This window comes from Octopus bimaculoides, chromosome 6 (assembly GCF_046866305.1).
Source record: "Octopus bimaculoides isolate indiv1 chromosome 6, ASM4686630v1, whole genome shotgun sequence".
NCBI lineage: Eukaryota > Metazoa > Mollusca > Cephalopoda > Octopoda > Octopodidae > Octopus > Octopus bimaculoides.
Genome location: NC_142933.1, coordinates 113,705,976 through 113,723,953, shown reverse-complemented (window position 1 = coordinate 113,723,953; position 17,978 = coordinate 113,705,976). Strand labels below are relative to the sequence as shown.

The window sequence follows — 17,978 nt, the reverse complement described above, 5'->3', positions numbered from 1 at the left end:
TTACACAACACATACACACATACATGCATAGATAAATACATACATACACATATATATATGCACACACACACATGCATAAATACACATACATATACATAATGTCTTTTAAATGTATGTAGGTGGTAGTCATGAGATCAGATGAAGCATCTTGTAATATCTGTTCTAGTCCTTTTTGTTGAGTTCAAATCCCTCTCCAGTGAACTTTCAAGAGACCACAGTTAAAAAATCTCAAATAAATTATGTCAGTGATACTTGAATTTTGTTGGTGAATGAGAGTATAAATTCCAAGAACCATAGTATTCCTGCTATTCTTAGCTTTGAATGATATTGTATCAGGCACAAGTCAGCAGAAGATCTTTTGAATTAATTTGTAAATCTGAATGAAGTTATTTACATTTATATATATATTGTGCCATATTGTCTCTTTTATTCATTTGTAGGAGGAGCGTGCGCGCGGTGAACATAATTTATCTAATATTTCTAAAACTCATGAAAGAATGCAGCAGGAACAGCGGAGTAAGATTTGTTATATATTCTTTGCTTGTATAATCAAAACATTTAACATTTTACAAGTTATAAACTTCACTTGAAATCATTTAATTATTCAATCTGAAATGACTTAATGCTCTTGATTAGATTTCCTTCCTATGACACTAAGAGTCAAGTAACTATAGCTTTCTCTTTCTTTGCAGACAATCCAGTCACAACAAAAGGAGAAGCAAAAGCAGCATTAGCTATTTCATGTAAGTATTTGTTTTTTTTTACTCTTTGAATACATTAGCTATTTCATGGAAGTGTCAGTTCTTCTTACTAACTATATACATTAGCTATTTCATGTAAGCTTTAGTTCTTACACTAAATGAATGCTTCAGTCAGCTGTTTCCTTTTTTCAACCCTTTTGCTATCAGTTCACCTGCGATCACTTCATTTTCTTTGATACACCTGTTTTAAAATGTTTATATTTAAATTCTTCTTCAAGTTATCATGAGTGAAACACATCGCACAATGCTGTGCCAGAAACTTTTGTCCTTCATCAGCTTTGGTAGATCCTCAATTTCATGTTGTGTGTTCCTGTCATAACATCAATGTTGAGTGGTCTTTGTCTTCTATTTGGGTGCATATCATAACATATGATATGACCTGTTATTTAGCATGATGCTAGTGGCCAGCAAAGTCTATTCTGTGTTGAGCAATAATAGTTGAGATTTAAATTTAAAACTGTCCATTATAATTTTCATCATCATCATCATTTAACGTCTGTTTTCCATGTTGGCTTGGGTTATACAGTTTGACTGGAGCTGGTCAGCTGAAGAGCTACTTGGGCTCCATATCTGTTTTGGTATGATTTCTACAGCTGGATGCCCTTCCTAATGCCAACCACTTTGCAGAGTTTATTGGGTACTTTTATGCTGCACCAGTACTGGTGCTTTTATGTGACACCAGTACAAGTGCTTTTTTGTGACACCGGCACCCATGAACCCACAAGATTAGGAATGCTCAGCTGAAGAGAGATATAGTGGACATACCTATATGCAAGGACAACCATGCTTTTACTTCACTTAGCACAGCAAACCTCCAGGAGTTTTGGAGGTTTGCTGTGCTTTCATATACTTGATTCATTGCACAACACATACACACACACATACATACATACATGTCTGAAGATCCTTTATCATCATTTCATCCAGAACGCCGAACTGGCTCCTGTGCAGGTGGCACATAAAATACACCATTTTGAGTGTGGCCGTTGCCAGTACCGCCTGACTGGCCTTCGTGCCGGTGGCACGTAAAAGCACCCACTACACTCTTGGAGTGGTTGGCGTTAGGAAGGGCATCCAGCTGTAGAAACTCTGCCAAATCAGATTGGAGCCTGGTGTAGCCATCTGGTTTCACCAGTCCTCAGTCAAATCGTCCAACCCATGCTAGCATGGAAAGCGGATGTTAAACGACGATGATGATGATGATGATGATGATGATTCCAAATACCAGCTTAATAATGATAGTTAGTTGACTTAATCTCTCTGAATTCTTGATTATCTTCAAAATTAAATCAGAAACATAGGCAGCATATTTCTATAACTGTTATGATAACTGGTTGAATTTGAAGTATTGCAGCTATATGTATAATTAAAAATTAATATCAAACACTGTTAACTGCATTAGTTACTTACTTTTTCAGTCACGCCTTACTACAAAAATAAACTACGAGGTTTATATAACACAGCCATGCAGGATGCTGAAGCAGAAGCTGAGTATGTTTCATTGTATAAGTTTCTATTTATTCTTTCCATAATGTTTTTCATTGCATGTATTAACCGTAGTTTAATTGTCTACAACCCAATCTACAACATCTGAAACTGTCTCTTCTTCATTCTCAAATGAAGGGTAAGGGTCACCATGTTTAGAGTCTCCATTTTTTAGTGAATTTTTCAGTCTCCTGTGTTATAGTTGTTCTTTACACAGACCAACGTGGAGGTGCAATGGCCCAGTGGTTAGGGCAACGGACTCGCAGTCATAGGATCGCGGTTTCGATTCTCAGACCGGGCATTATGAGTGTTTATTAAGCGAAAACACCAAAAGCTCCACGAAGCTCCGGCAGGGGATGGTGGTGAACCCTGCTGTACTCTTTCACCACAACTTTCTCTCACACTTACTTCCTGTTTCTGTTGTGCCTGTAATTCAAAGGGTCAGCCTTGTCACACTGTGTCACACCGAATATCCCCGAGAACTACGTTAAGGGTACACATGTCTGTGGAGTGCTCAGCCACTTGCACGGTAATTTCATGAGCAGGCTGTTCCGTTGATCGGATCAACTGGAACCCTCGACGTCGTAAGCGACGGAGTGCTAACAACAACAACAACACAAACCAACACCAATTTTCCCAGATTCCAGATTTTACCCTTAACGCTTTTTATGCATGACATTGTTCTTATTTAATGCAACCTACTCAGTTAGTAGTTGTTACAACTAGTTTGTTGAGATCATGAAATATAAATCTACATTTTTTTTCTCGAGCATTTCTAGAAGTAGAATTAATTTGCTGCTGAATTTAACACCATCATCTCACCCATGAGTACCTTTAGTAGATTCCACTTGGTTGTAAGAATTCAAGGTAGATCTCTAGCCTGAGGATTACTCCCTTCCTTTTTCGTATGGGATTTGAATCTCCTAAGCTGTTAACGAGCACTAGTTTTTCTCCTCGAAGCCATGAAAAAAAAAAAAAAATGATCTGCCTATTTTACTCCTATAAAGTAATATCTTCTATATTCCCTTTATACAATATTTTTGATGTAAGATAATATTTCTAGATTTTTTTTTCACATACTTATTAAGAGGTTCTATAGCAATGAATTCCGGGTAGAGGTAGGGGTCCACCAAGGTTCCGTCCTCAGCCCCCTATTATTTACCATAGTCCTCCAGGCAATCACAGAGGAGTTCAAGACAGGTTGCCCCTGGGAGCTCCTCTATGCTGATGACCTTGCCCTAATTGCGGAGTCACTATCAGAACTAGAGGAGAAGTTTCAGGTGTGGAAGCAAGGTCTAGAATTGAAGGGCCTTAGAGTCAACCTAGCTAAAACCAAAATCCTAATAAGTAGGAAGGTAGATAAAACACAAACCCCTTCAGGTAGATGGCCCTGCTCAGTATGTAGAAAAGGAGTAGGTAGTAACTCTATAAGATGTACCCGGTGCAAGCTATGGACACATAAGAGGTGCAGCAACATCAAAGGCAGGTTAACTAGCAAGTTAGTTTTTGTTTGTGGCAGATGTTCAGGTGCAATAAAGACTGCAAACAAACAGGAAACAACTTCTATCTCATTCCAGGGTGAAAAACTAGAGGTAGTCGATAGCTTCCGCTATCTGGGCGACCAAGTTAGTAGTGGGGGTGGGTGCGCTGAAAGTGTAGCTGCTAGAATAAGAATAGCCTGGGCAAAGTTTAGAGAGCTCTTACCCCTGCTGGCGACAAAGGGACTCTCACTCAGAGTAAAAGGCAGACTGTATGACGCATGCGTACGAACAACCATGCTACATGGCAGTGAAACATGGGCTGTAACTGCTGAGGACATACGTAAGCTCGCAAGGAATGAAGCCAGTATGCTCCGTTGGATGTGTAATGTCAATGTGAATACCCGTCAGAGTGTAAGTATCTTGAGAGAAAAGCTGAACATTAGAAGCATCAGTTGTGGCGTGCAAGAGAGACGATTGCGCTGGTATGGACATGTGGTGAGAATGGAGGAGGATAGCTGCGTGAAAAAGTGCCACACCCTAACAGTTGAGGGAACCCGTGGAAGAGGTAGGCCCAGGAAGACCTGGGCTGAGGTGGTGAGGCAAGACCTTCGTACATTGGGCCTCACCGAGGCGATGACTACGGACCGAGACCTTTGGAAATGGGCTGTGCGTGAGAAGACCCGGCAAGCCAAGTAAGATCGTTGCCAGTGCCCCTGGACTGGTTCTTGTGCGGGTGGCACATGAGATGCACCATTTTGAGCGTGGCCGTTGCCAGTACCGCCTGACTGGCTCCTGTAGGATTTTCGAGCGAGATCGTTGCCAGTGCCCCTGGACTGGCTTGTGCGGGTGGCACATAAAAGACACCATTTCGAGCGTGGCCGTTTTCGTGCGGGTGACACGTAAAAGCACCCACTACACTCTCTGAGTGGTTGGCGTTAGGAAGGGCATCCAGCTGTAGAAACTCTGCCAAATCAGACTGGAGCCTGGTGTTGCCATCCGGTTTCACCAGTCCTCAGTCAAATCGTCCAACCCATGCTAGCATGGAAAGCGGACGTTAAACGATGATGATGATGATGATGATTTCTGTTGTTGGAGTTAATTTTTTTTTTTGCATTGTTATTGTCTTATATAACAATGTAAAATGGTATTGTGAAATGTAAGGAGTAGTCACTTAATTAGGAATCTACAATGAAATGTTCATATTTATTAGTTGGCCAATACAACTTAGTTCTGTTGAATGATATTATTCCATGTTCTGACATACCACATTGTCAACTGGCCTAATTTATTAGTAATACCATACAAATAGATCAGATGACATTTGGAATAAACTTCCCCTTAAACCCAATTTTAGAACTAAGTACTGGAATCAGTAAATTGGTTTCAAATTATTTGCTATAACAGACAGATAAATAGTTGTAAAATTGACAGTTGCCTGTTCTTTGACATTTCTACATGTAGTAACAATGATATCTTTCAGTCTTTTCTTCAAATATTTTGTTTTGAGACTTCTTTTTTTTTTTTTTTTGCTTTTAGTGTTTTTTAAAAATTTATTGACATACTTTTATTGTTACTTTTTCTTTTTATAAATTTGCATGTTCTTTTTATGTAAGGATATAGACTGACTGTTGCACTGATTCACATAGAATAGCAAACTTTGCTGTTACATGTTATAAAATTTTAGATATTGAGTACCCAAAGTACCCAAGTTATAAAAGTTTTTGACTTAAAAGGAGATTTTAAAAATACATTAGACCAAAAATCTGAATGAATAGGAACCACAATTAGATGAATGCAGCTATTAAGAACTGACATGTTTAGTCATGTATAATGGAAGAAATTTAAAGAAAAAGAAAATCAGTCAAAATTGGGCAATAGAATTATATTTCTCTATAAAAAATTTCAACTCAACACCTAACATTTGAAAACAAATACATTAAAGATAATAGATCTAAGATGTTTAATAGTTAATGTATACACTTCATTGATTATAGCTATGAAATATATGTTTAAATGAACATATCCAATTACAATTGTTAATCATCATCATTGTTTAACGTCGGTTTTCCATGCTAGCATGGGTATGTGAATATTATGTGTGTAGTAACGCCTTGTCTCATGCGCATGCGTAGTCATCAATATCCAAGTTTGGCGCCCTGATTCTTTCTCTTTTCCCAGCCGGGCGGCCATGAGCATGGTCATGTCAAGCTGTCTCTCCATCATTTCAACTCTGGGGACAGCTCACAACAACATTCCGGCGTCTCAGCAACCAAGCCTATCATCTCCATAAATAAATATTGTTCTGTTGATAGTTCAGAGTTCTGCGTTTCGTTGTTATTTAGAATTTAATATAGGAAAGCAGGTGTACACCTAATGGTGTATAACCACTTTCCTAAATGTGCTTGTAATGAAAAAGAAGAGAAAATGAATATTTAAAAGAAATATATGGCATAGAGTTCAGAATTTAAACTTAGTCACAGAATTTGCTGAAAAAGAATAACTGTGCAACCTCTAGGGAATGGGTGTTATTGAGAATGACATTAAGTTGGGTTGAAAAAGCAAAAACCCAACTGTTGGAAATACTAAGCATTAAAGATTGTGAGGAAAGCAGGCCCATACAGAAACAAAGACAAAGAATTGGTTGAATGAGTGGATGACAAGAGAAGCAGTGTGTTCGTAACAACACTATATGTTAAGTTGCAAGTAAAGAAAATGTCAAAGTTGAGACTGGATTGAACCCTCATAAATGCAAAATTCATTTCTGAACTCCTTGTTGACTATGCCTATGTATATGGCTTTTAGGCCTTACAAACCTTCTGCCCCTTTTCTTTTTAAAAAATCCCTTCACACATTTTCTGTTGCTAGATCTCTCTTTCCTAGTGATATATTTGTTAATTCATGTCATGCTTTGTTCGGTAGTTTCACTAATTTCATTCAACAGTAGTTTGCAAGTACTTGGTGACCTTGTCAGTGCAGGTGCCACTTAAAAGCACCCAGTTCACACTGTAAAGTGGTTGGTGTTTGGAAGGGCATCCAGCTGTAAAAACCTTGCCAAAACTGACCTTGCCAGTGCATGTGCCATGTAAAAAGCACTAAGTCCACTCTGCTGAGTGGATGGTGTTAGGAAGGGCATCCAGCTGTAAAAATCCTGCCAAAATAGTCACAGAAGTCTGGTGCAGGCTTCAGCCTTGGCCGGCTCCTGTGGTACTGTCCCACCCATGCTAACATGGAAGACAGATGTTAAACAATGATGATGATATCATATTACACTATTTTCTTAACACTGTATACATTCTTTCTAATTGAATAACACCCAACCCTAATTTACAGCAGATCCTGTTTATACTACAACTGTTGGTTATTCCATTTTAGAATTCCTCCAATATGCCTCAGAAAAAACAATGTTTTATGTGGTTTATTTAGTTTTACTATCTTACTTGGAAAATTAATTTCATCTGTCTGAATTATTCCTTTCTTAAATCTTCCTTCTTATTAATTTTCTGTAATTTATGTATAGTTCTTCATAAATGTTTATAAGCCATCACTATCTATATATGTGCTATTTCCTTACATACTGTTACTTCTCATTAATTATATCCTATTACTTCCATGCTGTGTTTCTTTCTGGAAATTTTGATTTTTAGTCCCAAATACCATTAAATCCATTTGGATTAAAGCATCTGTGACATCTTCATGTTCCGTAGAATCCTCCCCTTCCCTCTCCCAAAATGCTGATTACCTTTAGATATCATACATACCACAAAGGGCAAAGGGAATAACTGATGAATCTGAAATATTCCCTTATTGATTTCAATACCTCCTATCCTTCAACAAAATTGGTTATTGTTACTATTTTTATTATTGCTATTATTTCTAAGGTGGCATTTCTTCTGGCCTTATTTTCTGAGTTCAAAGTCCACTAATGTCAGCTTTGCCTTTCATCCTTTTAGAGTTGATAAAATAAGTACCAGTTAAGCACTGGATGTAATCAGCTAGTCCCTACCACAAAATTTCAGCACTTGTGCTTATAGCAAAAAGAATTATTATTATAATTTCTCTAATTTTGTTTACCACTCATATTTTCACTTTTTTGTTTTTAGGCTAGTTAGAAAAGCTTTGGATAAAATTTCTGAAATAAAATCTATACAAGAAAACCGAAGACTTGGAAAACTTGGTAATATATTTCTCTTATATATATATTTCTTTTGTTCATTTATTCATGAAACTCTCTTGACTACAAATATATTATTTATTAAATTATTGTAGGATAACTTAGTGGAAAAAATCAAGAAAATTAGTCATTTGTTTATTTTATATGATAAATAGCATTATTGAGATTATGCTGTTTATGAATCAGTATTTGTTTCTTTTGCTTTACAGATAGTGACCGTCCCAAGCCAATTATTAGACGTGGTGTCCTAATGACAATGCTACAACAGAATGCTGTATCACTACCCTTATGGGTCAGCAAACCTGGGGAAAAGTAAATATTTTATTGTTGTTATTGTGGATGTGTAGGCAAATGACTTCTACTTTAGGTCTGGGCTGACTAAAGCCTTGAGAGTAGATTTGATAGAAAGAAACTGAAAGAAGCCTGGTATGTGTGTGCGTGCGTGTGTGTGTGTGTTTGTTACTGCCTCCTTGTCTTGACTTCACGCGATTGTTGTAAACAGATGTGTCACTGTCATGCAAACTATGTTCTTTGTTTACAGTCTTGCATGGAAACCTGTCTGGTCATGGGGAAACATTACCTTGTAAATGGGTGAGAGTTGGTGACAGGAAGGGCATCTGGCCATAGAAAAATGTGCTTCAACAAATTCTGTCCAACCCATGCAAGCATGAATAAGTGGACATTAAAATGATGATGATGAAGGAGCAGGTCCTCTGAGACTGGAGGGTTTGATGCTATCAATGTTCTGTTTAAAATGTTGCCAGGTAACATCTATAAGAAAGATATGAACAGGGAGAAAATTCCAGAGGGTTGAAATCTTGGGGAGAAAGGACTGGATAGAGTAGTTCGAGTGTTGAGAACGAGTTGGATACAACAAGGGTAATGAGAGGTGGAAAGCTGGGTGAATATGGGGTGTCTGAGTGGTGGATTTATGACACCAACTAGTTCTGAGGAGCAGAGGCCATTATAATTGTGATAGAAAATACAGGGCAGTGATATCTGACTCTGTTTTTAGTTTAGATTTTTTCTCTCTTATGAAGAATTTTTAAGTAAATAAATGATGTGATTATTATCAGTAAGTTTTCTGTTGTCTTGGATCAGGTTGAGTTCTCCATCAACAGAGTAGAATAGACAGGGCTTAGGATATTTGCATATTTTCACAAGTTTGTAAAAGTATTGAAGAATATGAAGTATGAATATTTTGATTTAGTTTAGATTATTATTATCTAGGAATCAAAATCCAAAGAATATAAGTACCAGTTGATCACTTGGGTTGATCTAATGAACCTATCCCTTCCATGAAATTGCTGGCCTTGTGCCAAAAATTGAAATCAATATTATATTTGTTTATAATGCATCCTCATTTTGTCTGCTTTTTAGGCCTCCTCCACTATGTGGAGCAGTTCCAGCAGATGCTAATTATGTGGGCAAAACCGGTGACAAAGTTGCTGCCAGAGTTAAGGGTCAAGATGGAGAAGAAGAGAATTGGATCTTAGCTGAAATATCTTCCTATACTCCAGCTACTGGTAAATATGAAGTTGATGATATTGATGCAGAGGAGAGCAATGAGTAAGTACTATTTTGAACTGATTATCTTTACATATGAGTGTTAACATTTTAAGACCTTTCATCAGTTGCCTGCTGACTATCTACTCATTTCGAGCATTCAACGACAATATGAGTTTTTAAAGACAGTTGCTCCCATAACTTCCAAAATAAAATTTTGGATTCATGGAGGGTCAATGTTGGGAACAAAAACAGGAGAGTGGAGACATAAAAGGAAACTGAACGAAAATAAACATGGAGGGTTGTTAGACCAGAACGAGGGGAAAATAGTGAAAGCTGGGAGAAATATTTTCTTTGAAAAGAGAAAAGATAGAAGACGTCCAGTCCTTAGGATGTCATGCAGGAAAAGAAAGATGGACGATGGTTATGTGTGTGCAATGTGAGAGAGAAAAAGAGCAAAAGAAAGACAGAGAGAGAGACATAGAAAACGGTGAAGGGGAGAAAAGGGAATTAGAGAAGGATGGGGGAGAAAAACTACGTTTAATGTCCATCTGCCATGCATGCATGGGTAGGATGGTTGACAGGAGCCGGCCAGGTAGAAAAACTACCCTAGGCTTCTGTGTCTGTTTTGGCAGGGATTTTACAGCTGGATGCCCTTCTTAACACCAACCACTCTGCAGAGTGGACTCAGTGCTTTTTACATGGCACTAGCATAGGCGAAGTTAGTTTTAGCATGATTTTTACAGCTGGATGCCCTTCCTAACACCAACCACTTTACAGTGTGGACTGGATGCTTTTAACATATATATACATACTCACACACATACATCTGACAATGTAGATGTGCATGTGCTCCTCAGAAACTACTAGAATTTATACATACGCACATATGTATTTATATATATTAGCACTGCTTTTAGGTTTGGCTCCAGTGTATGGAACCTTAAGCAGATATCTTATACTATAGCCCTATGCCAATCAAAGCCTCATGAGTGGACTTGGTAGATAGAAACTGAAAGAAGCCCATTATATCTATATATATATATGTGTGTGTGTGTTTGTGTCCCCTTTTCTTGACATTGCATAGTTGTTGTAAGTGATTGTTACTGTCATACATGCAGAATATTTCCAATATTCTGTGAGAATGTCTGGCCATGGGGAAATATTATTTTGCTTGGAAACAGGTGAGGGCTGGTAACAGGACATATGACCATAGAAAATCTACTTCAGTAAACTCCATCTAACTCCTGCTTTGTCTACCCATGCAAGCATGGGAAAGTGGGTGTTAAAATGATGATGATGATGAAATGATGATCAGCTCCATTATCCTTAAAAGTTTTAATGTAAGATTTTTTTCTTGTGTACATGGATTGTTAAGTCATTTATTTCTCTTTACAAAGACAAGAATCTGCTTGTTCTTCTGATCATTCTGAACTCAAAGAAAGAAACTTTATTGAATTTTTTTTTACTTTATTGTTAATATGGTGTTTAGTGTCATATCCTTCAATTACTGCCAATATCCATAGATTATTAGTGTTTCTTCAATGTTCAAATTTATTTACATTTGATTTTGTTTACAGGAGACATTCTTTGAGTCGAAGGAGGATCGTACCACTGCCAATTTGGAAAGCTAATCCAGAAACAGACCCTGATGCCTTGTTCCCAAAAGAAACGGTAAGAAATATGAAAACTGTTAATTATAAAAGATTGACAGTTTATCTATCTTTAGATTAACAGTAGAATATTTCCATTGATAATATTTTGCAAGAAACTGTATTTAGTTGGAATCAGTGCAAATCAGCAACAAAGAATATGCCTTCCTTTGTAGATCTCTCAAACAATACTTAGTTTAGTTTGAATTTATTTGATATTATTTCTTTTACTTTGATATCTTTGATATTAATTATAGAATTAAGGCAGTGAGCTGACAGAATTGTTAAGTATTCAATGCTTTGCAGCATTTCATCTGTCTTCATGCTCTGAGTTCAAATTCCACTGAGGCTAATTTTTCCTTTCGTCCTTTTCAGATCAATAAAATAAGTACCAGTTGAGTGCTGGGGTTGATGTAATCGACTTACCCCCTCTCTGAAATTGCTGGCCTTGTGCCAAAATTTGAAATCAATATTAATTATAGAATTAGATAATGAATTAATAAAGTTTTATTCAGCTGTGTATCAGATGTCTAACATTAGGGATGTATGGTCTTTAATTGGTCATATCTTTATAAGAATAATAATTGTAAAATAACTTATGCGAAATAAAATCCTTTTAGAATGTCTTGAAGTAAATTTTATCTTACAGAAGAAACTGATAAAATACTTAGTAATCATCCCTGAACTTACTTTAATCCTTTTTATACTGACCTCCCTGAGACTGCCTTGTGTTATATGATATGAACTTCTTGCTTTAAAATGATTTAAATTAAAACCTTTCATCAAAATTTCATGTCAATTTATGTTCCAGACAACAGCTTATTATAGACAAAGTTATTGTACTAAATTCTTTGTTATTTTAAAAATTAATGGGAACAAAGGTTGTCTTATTTTAACTGAATTATATTAAAAAATGTTAATCTGTTGGTGATTACAGCCAAATATAAAGTTTGGTAGTGGCCTTAGTTGAAAATGGTAAATGTTGCATTTTTCCACATTAAAGAATCTTTCAGAATCTTCTAGAATAATTAAGATCTTACTCTCAGGTAAACAGCAAAATTGATGAGTGATAACTGGTTCATCTTCCAGTTTCAAACATAGGCCATAGTTGGACGTGGTTATTTTCTTAGAGATTAGAGTCAGTACTCTTGAAATGCTTATCATATCAAATTTATAGCTTCATTATTTGTAATCACTGACAACACTCTTTTTTCGGTGGTTTTGTTTTTGACCTGTAATAATTTCTTTACTTTTGGGACCCTAATAGCAAATACGGGCTGAATTATTAATGTAAGAAACCATTGTTGATATTATTATGATTATTAAATTTATTTTCTTTTGTAGCTGGTCTTGGCTCTGTATCCACAGACTACATGCTTTTATCGTGCACTCATCCATGAACCACCAAAAAGGGTACTATTAATTTTGTTGTTACTTTTTACCTTTGGTAAAGTCTCTCTGTTTTTATGAAAACATTTAACCCTTTAGCATTCAGATTACTCTATCAAATGTAATCCTTATTTATTCACATTGTTTTGAATTAATCATTTCATAGCTTCAAGATTTTGATGAAGTGATTGTTTATTTCTAGAATGACATTGTAGAGTAAGTGTGAGAGGCTGAGTCTGACCAGTTTGAACATAAAACAGGTAGAATATTTTGGTTGGATATGCTAAAGGGTTAAAGTGTTACAAATAACTGAGAAAGTAAATGAGGGAACCAGATACCTTACAGTTTATAATTTTGTCTATGTAGGCCTGATTTTAAATTTTGCTAGGATTATAACTCAGAATTGCTTTCTTCCCTCTGGGATAAATCAAACAGTTAAATATGCTATGGTATTCTTTGTTAACTTCATCCTACCAATAAAAAAGAGAAAAAAAAACTTGGCTTTGTAACTGCACTTTAGTGATATTTGACAAAAAGTATATTCAGCTTTATTATACATTGTATTAAGTTGCAGTTATAATAGTGTATAATGTTAATATTATCTTGTAAAAATTAAGTGCAATAATGAAGATACTTTACTCAAGCTATTTTTACTTAATATTTAAGTTTTAAAATGCAGTGACTGAACATATACTGTTGTTGGCTCTCCGTCACTTACGACGACGAGGGTTCCAGTTGATCCAATCAATGGAACAGCCTGCTCATGAAATTAATGTGCAAGTGGCTGAGCACTCCACAGACACGTGTACTCTTAACGTAGTTCTCGGGGATATTCAGCGTGACACAGTGTGACAAGGCTGACCCTTTTGAATTACAGGCACAACAAAAACAGGATATAAGAGTGAGAGAAAGTTGTGGTGAAAGAGTGCAGCAGGGTTCGCCACCATCCCCTGCCGGAGCCTTGTGGAGCTTTAGGTGTTTTCGCTCAATAAACACTCACAACGCCCGATCTGGGAATCGAAACCGTGATCCTATGACCACAAGTCCGCTGCCCTAACCACTGGGTCATTGCACCTCCACTAACGTACTATTTGACTGCCAAATTGTAAGTTCATATCCTGCCTTATGCCGAATGGCAAGAAACTTACTCCTGTTTGCATGTCTGTTTGTAAATAATCTTACGTGTAATATAAATTTAGTCTCTTATTTTGATATTCCCAATTAGTTATGTGTTTAATAATAGAAAAAAAGAACCTTGCTTCCATAGTTGGTTTGGTATTGGTAACAGTTTTCAAATAGAGAGCCTGAATCAAGTCCACCAGTGTGTCTTGTCTAAATAATAGCACAGCTGAAATTACATTCCTGTGATATTATTATTAGTATTATTATTATTGAAATAAAATCTTAGTATCTTGTATTTAAACTCCAAATCTTTCACTTTGAATGGTTGGATAATTTTCTTCCCCTGTTTCATCAAATGTTGCTTGTGTGTGTGTATGTCATTTTGTATATAGACACACACATTGTGATGTATGTAGTATTCCTCACTAGCCAGGGTGAAGCCTGAACAATTAATCTTTGTATTCAGGTGTTTGGCTAAATCAGATTTTGACAAATCTCTGAAACCAGTTGTGAAGAACCAAATATTGTGTATTAATAGTTAAGTATTCAATTGCCAGGCATCCATTTTTCCGCGTTTGATGTACTTAAACTTTATTTGTCCAAATTTGATTCTTAGCACTCATGTTAATTCACACAGCTAATTCTTATATTTTAGATTATATTTTGCAAATATCATTGAAACAAGAGCATTCATTACAATAAATATGACACTATATTTTGACAACTGGCTCTGTTTACTGTGCTTGGGAAGATATGTCAAGCTCAGTTAAACTGTGGCCATCCATACATACAGGCATGTCCTCTACGTCCCTCTCTCAGCTGAGAGGTTCTTGTCTTGAAGGCTCACAGATGTTGGTGTCACATAAAAAGCACCCATGCTGGTGCCACAAAAAAAAGCACCTGTACTGGTGCCATGTAAAAGAACCTGTACTGGTGCCATGTAAAAACACCTGTGCTGGTGCCATGTAAAAGCACCTGTGCTGGTGCCATGTAAAAGCACCTGTGCTGGTGCCATGTAAAAACACCTGTGCTGGTGCCATGTAAAAACACCTGTGCTGGTGCCATGTAAAAACACCTGTGCTGGTGCCATGTAAAAGCACCTGTGCTGGTGCCATGTAAAAACACCGGTGCTGGTGCCATATAAAAGCACCGGTGCTGGTGCCATGTAAAAACACCTGTGCTGGTGCCATGTAAAAGCACCTGTACTGGTGCCATGTAAAAGCACCTGTACTGGTGCCATGTAAAAGCACCTGTGCTGGTGCCATGTAAAAGCACCTGTGCTGGTGCCATGTAAAAGCACCTGTGCTGGTGCCATGTAAAAGCACCTGTGCTGGTGCCATGTAAAAGCACCTGTACTGGTGCCATGTAAAAGCACCTGTACTGGTGCCATGTAAAAGCACCTGTACTGGTGCCATGTAAAAGCACCTGTGCTGGTGCCATGTAAAAGCACCTGTGCTGGTGCCATGTAAAAACACCTGTGCTGGTGCCATGTAAAAGCACCTGTACTGGTGCCATGTAAAAGCACCAGTGCTGGTGCCATGTAAAAGCACCTGTGCTGGTGCCATATAAAAGCACCTGTGCTGGTGCCATATAAAAGCACCGGTGCTGGTGCCATGTAAAAGAACTTCTGCCGGTGCCACGTAAAAGTGCTTATGCCAGTGCCATGTAAAAAGCACCCAGTACACTGCAAAGTGGTTGACATTAGAAAGGGCTTCCAGCCATTGAAGCCATCCCAAAACAGACGAATGTAGCTTGTGCAGCTCCCCACCTGGCCAACTTCTTTCAAACCATCCAACCCATGCCAGCATGGAAAACAGACATTAAATGATGATAATGATGAACTATTTCCTTTGTTGAGGACTAGATAAGTTGCTTCTCTCTTCATATTTGGTTATTCTGTTAATTTTTGGTAGAAATAGGTAATGATGTAGCTGAAAATTATCAAATTACTATTCTTTTACTTGTTTTGATCATTTTGACTGTGGCCATGCTGGAGCACCACCTGTAGTCAAGCAATTCGACCCCAGGACTTACTTTTTGTAAGCCTAGTACTTATTCTATCTTTTGCCAAACCACTAAGTTATGGGGGACGTAAACACACCAGCATCAGTTGTCAAGCAATGTTGGGGACATACACACACACACACATACATATGATGGGCTTCTTTCAGTTTCCGTCTACCAAATCCACTCACAAGGCTTTGGTCAGCTTGAGGTTATAGTAGAAGACACTTACCCAAGGTGCCATGCAGTGGGACTGAACCCAGAACCATGTGGTTGGGAAGCCAGCTTCTTACAACACAGCCATTCCTGCACCTATATCATCATCATCATCATCGTTTAACGTCCGCTTTCCATGCTAGCATGGGTTGGACGATTTGACTGAGGACTGGTGAAACCGGATGGCAACACCAGGCTCCAGTCTGATTTGGCAGAGTTTCTACAGCTGGATGCCCTTCCTAACGCCAACCACTCAGAGAGTGTAGTGGGTGCTTTTACGTGTCACCCGCACGAAAACGGCCACGCTCGAAATGGTGTCTTTTATGTGCCACCCGCACAAGCCAGTCCAGGGGCACTGGCAACGATCTCGCTATATATATATATATATATATATATATAAGTTCAAAAAAGGAAAACAACATGAGGACGTGATACAGATTGTGTTACTGGACGCTCGGGAAAGAAAAGAAAGAGAATTTGACGTTTCGAGCGGAGCTCTTCATCTGAAACATAGGAAAGTCCAAAGAAGGGAAAGATGGAGGAAGAAAAAATCGCCAACTATACCCACGAGGTTATATATATATATATAGTTGAAATTTACAGAAAAACAAGACAAAGACAGTTGTATAAACAACAAGCAAGTGTATTAGTTTGACGCTCAGGAAAGTGAGAAAGTCATTTGCATTTCGAGCCTAAGCTCTTCAACAGAAAGAAATATGAGGAAATTAACAGAGAGAGAATAAAAAAAGTTGTGGATTTAGTGATCTATCAGACTTTTCCAAATATTTTTGTAATTTTGGCCTTTACTTTTATTTTCCAGCCTCAAGATGACTACCAAGTATTATTTGAAGATACTTCTTATTCAGATGGTTACTCACCACCTCTGGGTGTTGCCCAACGTTATGTTATTGCATGCAAAGAAGAGAAAAGAAAGTAGACCAATGCCTTCTGTTTTGAACTCCCAATAGGAAAGAAAAATAAATTTGAATTTAATGTGCTGAGTGAAACTGTCTGGATGAAATCATTTTTAAAAGGATTTATAAAAAAATGAAAAATAAATATATGCTATAATATATATATTATATATAGTTGGATTATATACATACTTGACAAACTGAGAAAAGCTATGGAGAGCTACTGTGATTGTTTACTAAGTTCTTGGACTAAATAGCTTTTTTATTTTCTGTTTTTCTTTTTTCTTTTTGATTTTTTAAAAAAAAAAACATTCTCTAATTGTTGGAAATAGCGTCCATGTTTGGGCTTTTTTGCATTTTTTAGGTGTTTTCCAGGAGTTTAACGCAATGAGAAAAAGAGAAACATATATTTCAGAAGAAAAAAAAATGCATTGTTTCAGAGGATTGACTTTTTATCCTTATATATTGCCTTCAGATGACTGATTTATCTTTACATATCACTGAAATCTGTCTATCCAATTTTACACACACACACACACACACACACACACACTCATCATGCTCATACACATACTCACACATATACAAACACAAACACACATTCATAAGCATAGAAATACACATTTTCAGATGATACTTCTGAAAATAAAGTTGTTTAATATAAATGGTCACTGTTTCAGTTTCTTTTTAAAAAGCCTTTAATCCAAGTAAGAGAAATCTCTTTCAGAAACAAAGACAGAATATAAGGAATTTTTTTTATTGGTGAACATTATAGGCAGAGTGAGACTAGGTTGATTTGAATTTCAACTGTAGGTCATTTTGTTTCATTTATTCCACCAATACCTTCAGGAATGTCTCCATATTTTTTCATTCTTTTTAAAGATTATTAAAAAAATGAATACTTAGTTAAAGAAGGAAAAAAAAACTAAATAGTTTACTACAGTTTGAAAAGTTTAATAATTCTGCTATGATTTAAATATAGAATGTGCAGGTACCGAGTATTATAAAGTCTCCACTGAGCTATTGTTAGATTTTAGCCCTTTGCTTATCATCATCATTGTTTAACATCTACTGTCCATGCTGGCATGGATTGGATGGTTTGATAGGAGCTGGCTAGACAGGAGCCTGCACCAGATTTCTGTGCCTTTTTAGGCATAGTTTTTGACATAAAATACACCATTTTGAGCATGGCCGTTGCCAGTACCGCCTGACTGGCCTTCGTGCGGGTGACATGTAAAAGCACCCACTACACTCTGAGTGGTTGGCGTTAGGAAGGG

At 37.1% G+C, this 17,978-nt stretch overlaps 1 protein-coding gene across 1 annotated transcript in view; it reads left to right on the top strand.

Moving 5' to 3' along the window:
* Positions 1-17,366, top strand: part of LOC106867454 (SAGA-associated factor 29) — a 26,486-nt gene extending 9,120 nt beyond the window's left edge. Inside the window, exons 3-11 of the mRNA XM_089354451.1 lie at positions 441-516; positions 693-743; positions 2,180-2,252; positions 7,828-7,901; positions 8,108-8,210; positions 9,279-9,467; positions 10,985-11,078; positions 12,401-12,469; positions 16,608-17,366. Coding sequence (XP_089210577.1) covers positions 441-516; positions 693-743; positions 2,180-2,252; positions 7,828-7,901; positions 8,108-8,210; positions 9,279-9,467; positions 10,985-11,078; positions 12,401-12,469; positions 16,608-16,724 — 846 coding nt within the window. The 3' untranslated portion in view covers positions 16,725-17,366. The remainder of the gene's footprint in view (positions 1-440; positions 517-692; positions 744-2,179; positions 2,253-7,827; positions 7,902-8,107; positions 8,211-9,278; positions 9,468-10,984; positions 11,079-12,400; positions 12,470-16,607) is intronic.
* Positions 17,367-17,978: the final 612 nt, after the last annotated feature.